Raw genomic sequence first — 10,636 nt, 5'->3', positions numbered from 1 at the left:
TGAATTTCCTTTCATATTACTAACAATGTATGAAAAAAACAAAAAAACAATTTTCATTAGTTTAATATTTATTACCCCAAAATTTGACAATAACAGGGATATCCCCATATAACAAAAATTGACAATGTCAGTAGCGGGTGTTTCCACCTTTTGCCGCAATGACCGCTTGACAGCATGTCTCATGCTCCTCACTAGCCTGATGTTCTGAGGCAATGCGCTCCACTCTTCCACAAGTGCTACACGCGGTTCTGCCAGGTCACGTGGGGGTGGGGTACGATCATTCAGTCTCTGCTTCAACTGGTCCTATGTGCTCTATGGGGTTCATGTCAGGGGACATTGATGGCTGTGACAATTCAGCCACGATGTGGTGGAGCATCTGTCGTGACCGTGAGGTTGCTTTATGCTCCAACTTTGTCCACCTCAGACACAGGCAACACGCAAAGTACAATTTAAAAGAGTAACACTTTTATTTGTTATTTAGGTCAACCAGATAAAACATGTTGGGGGCGTATCAGAATAAAACACTGCCCGGAGCTGTTACACATCACCAATACTGCCGATTTGAAGCCACCCTCCCTGATACACACACAGCGAATAGTGAGCACATGTTCAAAGCACATGTACAGTTCAGAGCACATGTACAAACCCATGTCAAAATAGGAAAATCACACCAAACACGCGTTACAAACCGGAAGTAAAAGCACCCCCAAATTCACTCTATTGGTTGGGTGGGTAATAAGATCAGTATATTAAATGAACCAGGCTGGTTATTTTAACCCCCATACACACAACAATCCTGAACAGTCAATAAACACATACCTATATAAAAATACCTATTTAATAAGAAAAAGATCCGGGTCCCGGTCCTCGTCACCGCTCTCCTCGAACACCCCTATGACTTAAGGTCATATTTATAAGAGCTACAGACCTACCCACAACCAGTACCCAGTCTTCATCAATCAGTCCATCAGAGTAATTGAAAGTCAGTCCCTAGTAGGAACATAGCCAGTAATTATTCGGGTTCAATTAATCCCGGAACAATTAATGAGCACCAGTCAGTAAAACCAAAACACATCAACAGCCAACAACACAGTACTACAATCCCATGTAATTGACACATCCATGAACAAAGTTGGGGGTGTGCTGGTGGAATTGGGGGGTGATGATGGGTTCTATGACGTCTCTGAGGTAAGAACATGCAGTGACTGAGTCATGTACAATAACCAAATCTGTTTTGCGCTGACTGGTGATTCCTGCCCAGACTGTTGCACCTCCTCTACCAAAGCAAACCCTGGGGACCATGTTGACCTCAGCGTATCATTCACCTCACCTTCTTCAGCAACGGTGACATGACACTCATCAGTGAGCAGGACGGTAGACCACTGCCACATTGTCCAGGTCACATGATCACTGCAAACATTCACGGCGGTGTCTTGGTATCAGTGGAGTCACCTGTCTGGCATTCAAGCCAAAGTGGTGGAGTCGGTTGTGAATGGTTTGTCTGGAAACCCTTGCATCTTGTAAATGGGCCTGTACCTGTGTGGCAGTTGAATAACAATATCTGAGTGCAGGTCCTGGTCATCATTGTGGACTGTCACTTGTGGTGCTCCTGGGTCTGTCATGAACTCTGCCAGTAGTTCTGTGTCTTGATGCAAGTCTACTGATGACAGTTTGAGACACACCAAGTTCACAAGCAACATCTGACTGCCTGCCACCAACCCAAAGGAGCACCATGTCCAGGTGATGCTGCTCATCTGTTAAGTGATGTTGTGTGTTCATGGCTGTTTGAAAGTGGAATGACTTACAGACAATACCACCTTTTTATACCCATAGAATGTTGAAATTGATGCTATATTGAGAAAGGTTGTCTCTTGGTATTGGCCCTCATAGGCACACCTGTACACAATGAGACCATTACATGGGTGTCTATCACCCCAATACAATTGCCTCCCTATCCCAAAAATGTCTGAAGTGAAACTGTATATGACATTCTCTCAAAATACCCCTAACTTTTTGTGAGTAGTGCACAAATCATTCTGTCTTTCCATTTGGAACTTTTATTTTGAAGCATCGCATACAGTCAAAAGTGGAAGAGTGAGAATTGCTGATCTACAGGCATTTACACTAGGGTGATTGCACACTGACTTGTCCATAGGTGTGAGTTCCAAAGAATTAAATCTATCTATTTGGATAAATCTTGCAAAAAAATTTGCAAAAATCTGATGATGTGCTGATCACTTTGTGAGAAACAGCCCTGTACCTTGCTGATGAATACAGAATATAATCAAGCAAAGTTATATTTAAACGCATTTGGTCTGGTGCTTAATAAATGTTGATATACATTTTTATTAGTTCATCCTCCCCACCTCTGGGATTAGAAAAGGAAGCAGAGGACACATCAGTGATATGGAACTGGAACCGGACAACATTATTATAATTCACATACTTAAATTACAACTTTATTCATGTTAAAATAACAAGTAAATGCACAAGAGCTGTAAAACAATCAGTAGTCGTTAAAAATGAATGATGGATATATAAATGAATGTTAAAAAGATGATATAACCCACACACCGGGGGTGAAGGTAACGGTGCTTCTTGGTGCCCATCTGAGTTTTGCCTGGTCAATTGTGCGTTCAAGTCAGACAGGAGCAGTCGAAGAAAGACGAATCCATCTGAGATCCTCCAATCATACTTTGAGTTTCTTCAGCAGAGCCACCGCCTCCTCATGCACCTGTGGGAGACACACCATCATGTGTGTTTTATTAATGATAAATAAGGGGAACTAGCGCCAATTTATTAGTTAAATAATCATAGGGGCAGTGGTGGCCTAGAAGGTAAGGAAGCGGCCCCGTAATCAGAAGGTTGCAGGTTCGAATCCCAAACTACTGAGATGCCACTGAGCAAAGCACCGTCCCCACACACTGCTCCCTGGGCGCCTGTCATGGCTGCCCACTGCTCACCAAGGATGGTCAAAAGCAGAGGACACATTTCGCTGTGACAATCACTTTTTCCAGAAGAACCTCCTGGCACTTAGGAGAATTAAAACGAGGTCCAACCAGGTAGATTTTAGAACTTATTTGAAAAATATGAGTCAGAACTGTACTTGTTTGTCTTCTGCATTATGGGCGGGGTAATCTCGTGCTTTGCAGAGCCATGTTGCTGCATTCCCATGATCCTTCAGCATCAGGTAGGTCTTCCCCAGCATCAGCAGGTTCTTACTGTAGAAGTTGGGGTCCACTGTGTTCAAAATGAATGAGGATGGGGTGAGAGGAGCAAATAGTGGACAGAGCATGGACTAAATTGTGGGCGTGTACCTTACCATGCTCTGCCTGCAGGAAAAATGCCAGGGCCTGAGGAGAAACATTTACACACATTTTAAAATTTCTTCCTGAAATGAGTGGAAAGCAGCCTCCAGTCCTGCCCCAGGAGCTCAACATCAGTCTTAAGAACGTCCCACTGCAATCAAATATGCATTCATGCAGCATCTGCTGGCTGGAGTCTCAAACTCTTCTCCAGTAGGAAAATTTCATCATGAATCAATTCATAGCTGCCTTCAGGCATCATGGGAGTTCATTTTAAAGATCACCTCCACTCATCGCCAAATGTAAAAAAGCATTTAATTTTCTAATAAGATTAAAAAAAAAGACAAAACTAGATGTCCCCCCCCAAATATTTAATGTGTGTTGTATTTGTACTTTTGACTACAATTACAAGGTTTCCCAAAATGTGCTCACCAGAGTACCGCTGATGTCCATGTTTGAGACTTTTGGATTGACAGCTGATTCATTGTTTTGTTGATGGTTTTCTTAATGATTTATCATCTACTGTTTCCTTCCAGATAAATATTTTAACCCATTTTGTTGTTTTTTGTTGTTGATTTTATGAATCTGCCCACCAAGTGGAACAGGGTCCTGGTTTAATCTACAGCAATAACAATTAGCCTGGTCATGAAGGTTGAGTTATGGGTCCAGATGATATAAATCCTAAACATTACAGAACTCACCTCCTCGTAGGTGGCTGTGGGCGGAGAGGCAAAGATCATGGCTGCGACCTTGTGCTGGTACCACGGCAACTCTGCGAATGCAAAACACCTGAAAGGAACAGAACCCAGGAACCATTACATTACCATAATGAGCATGATCTACCTGTATAATTGGGGCTGATAGTAAAAATCAAAACAAAATTTTTGTTTAAATTTGATTCATACTTTTGTCTGTGTCATCAATAAGAAGTGACAACACGACATTCTTTAAGAAGCTAAACAAACTTTTCTTTAGATGTTTTTTTAAATTGTGGCAAGATAGCTGGCATGCTGCCTCAAGAAGGACAGATGTGTGCGAGTCACTGAGGGGGACGTGATTGGTCATTTAGGGTGGAATCTCTGCTGTGAGGTGTGTTGCATTGCTTGTGTAGTTGTTTTTGCCTTAATTTTAGTCCAGTATTTGTGTCACAAAGTTTTTATTAGTCTTAGTCACATCCAGACTCATTTCAGTCTAGTCAAGTTTTAGTCGACTAGTCAGAATTATCATGACTATTTTAGTCAATGAAAATTGTATTTTAGTCTAGTTTTAGTAATGCAATTTATTTAACCAAGTCAATATAGTACAAGTACCTAGTACAGACAAAAACAATGTTTTCTTCATAATTAAAACATGAAATGTAATTAAAGCCACAAACGCATATTGAAGAAGTCATCTGTGCGACCGGAATGGAGATACAGGAAACAGAAATCCTGCATAACGCAATTAAATGAAAGGAAAAATCGTTGAGTCAATGAATGATACTAAAGAGACATTTTATCATAGTTTTTATTTTGTAAACCACATTTGGTCTCATTTTTCCTCAACAATCTTATATGACATATTTTGTTATATCTGTGAAGAGTCTCAGTCATCCAGGTGAATTTGTCTGAAAGTTGAGTCATGGCAACTGGACTTTCTTTCTTTAAATGTAGAGATGTTTCATTCTGCATCCACAGAACTTTGTCAATCTGATTGTCAATTACACGTCTGTGAAATTAAACTGACCACAGACCACTTCTCTGTTCCTATGCTTTCTGACTGATGTTTGAGTCACTTTTGAATGCTGCCGCTGCTTTCAATCTAGTTGTAGCATGAGACGAAGTCTACAATCCAGACAAGTGGCTCAGGTAGTGCAGCTCATCCAAGATGGCACATCAATGCAAGCAAAAAGGTTTGCTGTGTGTCAGCATAGTGTCCAGAGCATGGAGTCGCTACCAGGAGACAGGCCAGTGCATCAGGAGACGTGGAGGAGGCCGTAGGAGGGCAACAACCCAGCAGAAGGACCTCTGCCTTTGTGCAAGGAGGAACAGGAGGAGCACTGCCAGAGCCCTGCAATACAACCTCCAGCAGGCCACAAATGTGCATGTGTCTGCTCAGTTAGAAACAGACTCCATGAGGGTGGTATGAGAGCCCAACGTCCATAGGTGGGGGTTGTGTTTACAGCATGCAGCACGTTTGCCGTTTGACAGAGAACACAAAGATTGTCAAATTTGCCACTGGCGCCCTTTGCTTTTGACAGATGAAAGCAGGTTCACACTGTGCACATGTGACAGACATGACAGAGTCTAGAGATGCCGTGGAGAACGTTCTGCTGCCTGCAACAGTAATGGATTGGAACGGCATGGTGGGGGGTAGCCTGACTGCCATTAGGTACTGAGATGAGATCTTCAGACCCTTTGTGAGATGCTGGTGCAGTTGGCCCTGCTTCCTCCTAATGCAAGACATTAGGAAACCACCACAAAATGGTGGTAGTAGCCTAGTGGGTAACACACTCGCCTATGAACCAGAAGACCCAGGTTCAAATCCCACTTACTACCACTGTGTCCCTGAGCAAGACACTTAGCCCTGAGTGTCTCCAGGGGGGACCATCCCTGTAACTACTGAGCTTGTGTGGCCGGAGTGTCAGCAGTTCCTGCAAGATGAAGGCATGGATGCTATGGACTGGCCCGCTTGTTCCCCAGACCTGAATAAATCTGAGCACATCTGGGACATCACGTCTGCTTTAGTCTCCGGGAGGAGATCTCTCAGGAGACCATCCACCACCTCATCATGAGCATGGCCAAGCATTGCAGGGAGGTCATACAGGCACGTGGAGGCCACACACACTACTGAGCCTCATTTTGACTTGTTTTAAGGACATTACACCAAAGTTGGCTCAGCCTGTAGTGTGTTTTTCCACTTTAAGTTAGACTGTGATTCAACATTGATAAATTTGATTTTCATCAATAAATCTTGTTGTCAGCACATTCAACTATGTAACTACATTAAGTATTTAATAAGAATTTTTAATTCATTCATATCTAGGATGTCTTATTTTTGTGTTCCCTTTATTTTTTTAGCAGGCTTTTTAGTCATAAACCTTGTTGACTAAAACAACACTAGTGTCTTGGACTGCTGACAATGGTCTAATTCGTGTCGTGACAACCTTTTTATTATACAACAACCTTTTTTCGGCTAGTTTCATATAGCAGCCTCCTTGTGCACAGAAGCACACCCCTGGATGCCGGAGGTTTTGACGCCAGCCTTTATCGACAACTTTGTTTCCTCCCCTGGCTTCATAAATGTGCAGTCCATGACTTACGGTTTGCGTTGCCAGTATGGGAAACACAAAACATATTTGGACGTGAAGCGAGTGCTGGATCTGTGTCAATCTGTTTGGCCAAGACCAAAGGCCCGCCCTCTGTTTCTGATTGGCTCATTTGCTTCTGGGGCTGGTTGACAGCAAAATCTATGCCTCTCAGATCTAGTCAGATCGGTGGGCGAATCTGATTATCATCTATTTACTTTCTTCCTAGCCACATCGGTGGCAGCGTGGCGCCTGAATGCTATCAGCCCTCACACGGACGTCCTGTGAGGAACATTGTGATCAGATACTGTACCTGATTACAGTGTTCCTTACAGAATGGCCATGTGAGCTGCGTGTTTGTACATGTGTGTGAGATCTCACCAGTAGCCCAGGATGTGGATGGATGTTGCATCTTTGGGGTTGAGCTCAACTGCCCTCTGAAGGTGACAGAGAGAGAGAGTGACAGAGAGCAAGCGTCAGGTTCTTGAACCTTATGTGGCCTCTGGAATGGCTGGTCTTACCTCCAGATGCTGCCTGATGATGTAAGAATTCCCGATTTTCACTTTGGTTCCTTCGTATTCCCCGACATCGCTCAGACACACGGCGTACCACTGCAGCAGACAACAAATAATCATCAAATTAGAGCTACTTAAAGAAAGCATACAAAAACAAAAGACATTTTAATTGATTATTAAGTAAATACATTAGTGTTGTCCACCTTTGATTTATTATTCACTCACTCACCAAAATAGTCTCAAAACCACTGGATTTTTAGCTAAGAGATGTCGAATTTCTCATTTTCATGAGCCATCACCAATAACAAACAAAATACTTCATTGTAGGTTTAATGAATATGGGATATAGTTTTTTTTTTTTTGTTCAAATTTACCCTTTTCATATTTCTGGGAGTCCCCAGCAAAGTACATGATCCTGGTGTTCAATTATTCTAAGGGACGTTTTATTGTTTTTGATCATCAGACATAATGGAAGCACATGTCAGCAGTGTGTGAGCTTGTGTGATACTTTGTGGGCGGCGAAGCAGGCCTCGTTCTTCTCCAGCGCCCGCTTCGCAAACTCCAGCGCCTCGTAGGTCAGGCTCTTCTTCTGCTGGGCGCTGATGTTCTCCAGGAGTGCCAGGTCCCGTGACGCTCGTGCCAACCTCCAGAGAAACTCTGCGTCTTCACTGAAGTTGGCAGAAACAGAGATTGAATGTGTGTGTGTTTGTGAATGACTGAAAGGCAGTAGCCCCTGAGCTAATTATTTTGGGCTCTACTGAGCGTCCTGGACTTTTGGGCAGCTGAATGTGGAGACCTCTTCCCAGACGAGATGCACCCGTCGCCATGGTGATACACTTGATCGACATTGGGGAGAATGAATGGGGGCTTTTTAATTCCTCTCAGCAATAACAAACTCAACCATTCAAGCACACACATTTACATTTACATTTACGGCATTCACACAGACCCAGAGTGGTTAGAACCAAAGTGTCAATTTCGGTCAAATGTCCAATGAAGACAAACTGTCAATCATTTCAAAGCTATAAATCCAAAAACAATTAACTTAACGACCAAAACTCTGAAAGTAGCAGCGTTATACTGCTGTGATATCATTGGACAGCCTTAGGAGTCTTATGCGCAAACTATCTTGAAATAAAAACATTTATGAGAGGACAAAAATATGATTATTTATATAAAGTGGCATTACACAAATTGCATGATGTAAACAATATGAAAAAAAAGTCATAAAAAAACAAAAAAAAAAAAAAAAAAAAAACGATGTGCCCGTGACCCCCCTGCACACTTCACACAGACACACACGTCCCCAACAGTTTACTCTAAAAAGGGTCATGACAGAGAAATTGACCTCGTTACTAATAATTAACTACTAATATGAAAATGTATAGCAGAATATTATCATGAGCATTATTTTATGCATTATGTGGACCTTACACATTCCTGCACGTACATATGACGTTGAGTGCATATATTTGCCTGTGTAAGAGTGCTCTGTCCATTCCTACACTCCAGGTTAAACCGTACCTGTTTCTGTGCTGCAGCAGTAGCTGGTAAAGCCTCTCCGTCTCCCCGCTGCCGTACAGGTAGTCGGCCTGCTCTAGAACCTCCTCCGCTAGAACACAGGGGCTCAGATCACTTCATGCATTCATGCTCAAAACTCCACTCCGGTCCTCATTGGGACTATTTTAGCGCGTTTTACCTTTGTCCAGTGCGTGGACCATGCTCGCACTGCGGTAAACTTGATAACCCACATACGTCAGGGTGGGAACAGTAAACAGTACTGCGCCTCGGTGAACCTGAAGAAAAAAAAACTAACAACACACACACATTCTGAGATGATTAAATGCAGTTATGGGACAACGTGTCTCATTTCCCTTACAAACGTGTCCCTCTCAGGTTTTATGGAACACCATGACTATCCGGTTGCCCAAGCTGTGGATCTGTACTGTCCGTACTGCTTTGCTGTTAATGCTCAACCAACTCGAATTCGTATCGCTCTTTAGTCTCGACTGTTTTCTATTCCACCACTGGTCCGGGAGGAACACTATCTTATCCCTGTTGGTCGGAATAAATAAAAAATAAGGGTCTCTGCCAGCGCTGTCCTCCTAACCGACAGTGACCCCGACAGTCAGAGGCAACTCGAAATCATGGGGCCGAGCCAAAGGAGCTTCCGGGCAGGGATCCCGGATTCCCCACACGTCCCGAACACCCCAACAAAACCAGGACAGGACACATACAGAACACCGCAGCATAAAAACATTCCTGTTCAGATCAGATTTGGACTTAAAAAAAAAAAAAAAAAAAGTTCTTACGTAAACTCTCTTTATATATGTAAGTGAGGGATATTTTAAAGCATTGGTGTACGTCTCTCTGGATAACGGCGTCTGCCAAATGCTAGAAATGTTGTGGAAATTTTACACTGCAAAAAGTTAATAAGGTGTGAAAATAAGCCATAAAAAGTTGCTTTGAATCAGTTGGTAAAATATTTTAGGTGACTATTGGAATCCACCCGGCAAAAGCAGCAGTGGAATAATTAGAAGGGACATATCCAAGCGGATTTCTGAGCAGCTCGGCGTCTCAGGATGAAGAGCAGATTGCACAATTCTCCAAAATGGGACCTTTCGGCCACAACAGCACATACAGGGGCTGTATATACGGGGCAATAAATTCGCACACATACGCAAGATAAGGCGCTTTAAACACAATACCGATGAATATTTGCGCTTTGGGGACCACGTCACGGTTCCTCACTTACAGCAGGCGTCCTTGCGTGGGAACTGGAGCAGCGGCGTAGCCCCGTGGACCGGACGGGTCGACCGAGCGGTGCCAGGGTCCGGTTAAAGGCTCGCAGTAGAGCCGTGCCCGCCATGGATGACAGCGGTCGTCGACTGAGGGAGGGGGGAGTAGTCTGACTTCAAGTACAGCAGCGTCGAAGGACTGCCCAGGATCCACAAGGCGGAACGGATCTTTTTAGTACGCAGGTGCGGGGGGGACGCTTTAAAAAGCGGCACCACCTGAAATGACCTTAAACCTTCGTGGTTGCGACGTTTACACGAACCCAAGTGTAACTAATTAACGTCGCGAACTAACTAATTATCACCCTGTAAAGAAATCACACACGAGCATGTAAAACGGTTTAAAAGCCGGTAAAATGAGTTTCACAAATAATGCCCGGATAGAAACAAACGCCTTGTTAGTGAACATTCCGGAAACGTGACATTTTTTATTTTTCTTCAGATATGGCCATACCTTTATTTTCAAGCAAATTAATTCTGTCACCTATTAGTGCAGATTACATTTGGTACACGTTTGCAAACGCCTTTAATGTATAGCTGTTACTTTTGTTCACGCTCACCTCTTTATTGGCCTAACAAATGAGTGAAAATATTACGTGGATGCAGGTCGCGGCCACTAGGTGGCGCCAGCAGACCTCAGCTTTAAATGGCCGCTCCAGGACGAGGGCATCACGCCTGGCAGACGCCTCATCGGAAATGTATAGTACTCGTGTTTGGTCGGTGCATTTTGGACAC

The 10,636-nt window shown here is 43.4% G+C and overlaps 1 protein-coding gene across 1 annotated transcript; it reads right to left on the bottom strand.

Moving 5' to 3' along the window:
* Positions 1-2,041: 2,041 nt before the first annotated feature.
* rmdn1 (regulator of microtubule dynamics 1) lies at positions 2,042-10,083 on the bottom strand. The gene is made up of 10 exons (XM_028970494.1): positions 9,862-10,083; positions 8,806-8,917; positions 8,631-8,718; positions 7,615-7,774; positions 7,113-7,202; positions 6,973-7,028; positions 4,007-4,094; positions 3,323-3,353; positions 3,107-3,240; positions 2,042-2,734 (listed from the first exon to the last, which is right to left on the bottom strand). The coding sequence occupies exons 1-10, from the start codon at positions 9,973-9,975 to the stop codon at positions 2,690-2,692; spliced, it is 918 nt and encodes a 305-aa protein (XP_028826327.1). The 5' UTR covers positions 9,976-10,083; the 3' UTR covers positions 2,042-2,689.
* Between the last annotated feature and the right edge of the window lie 553 nt (positions 10,084-10,636).

The sequence above is a fragment of the Denticeps clupeoides genome, chromosome 2, assembly GCF_900700375.1.
Source record: "Denticeps clupeoides chromosome 2, fDenClu1.1, whole genome shotgun sequence".
Taxonomy (NCBI): Eukaryota; Metazoa; Chordata; class Actinopteri; order Clupeiformes; family Denticipitidae; genus Denticeps; species Denticeps clupeoides.
This window is presented reverse-complemented; position numbering and strand designations above follow the sequence as displayed.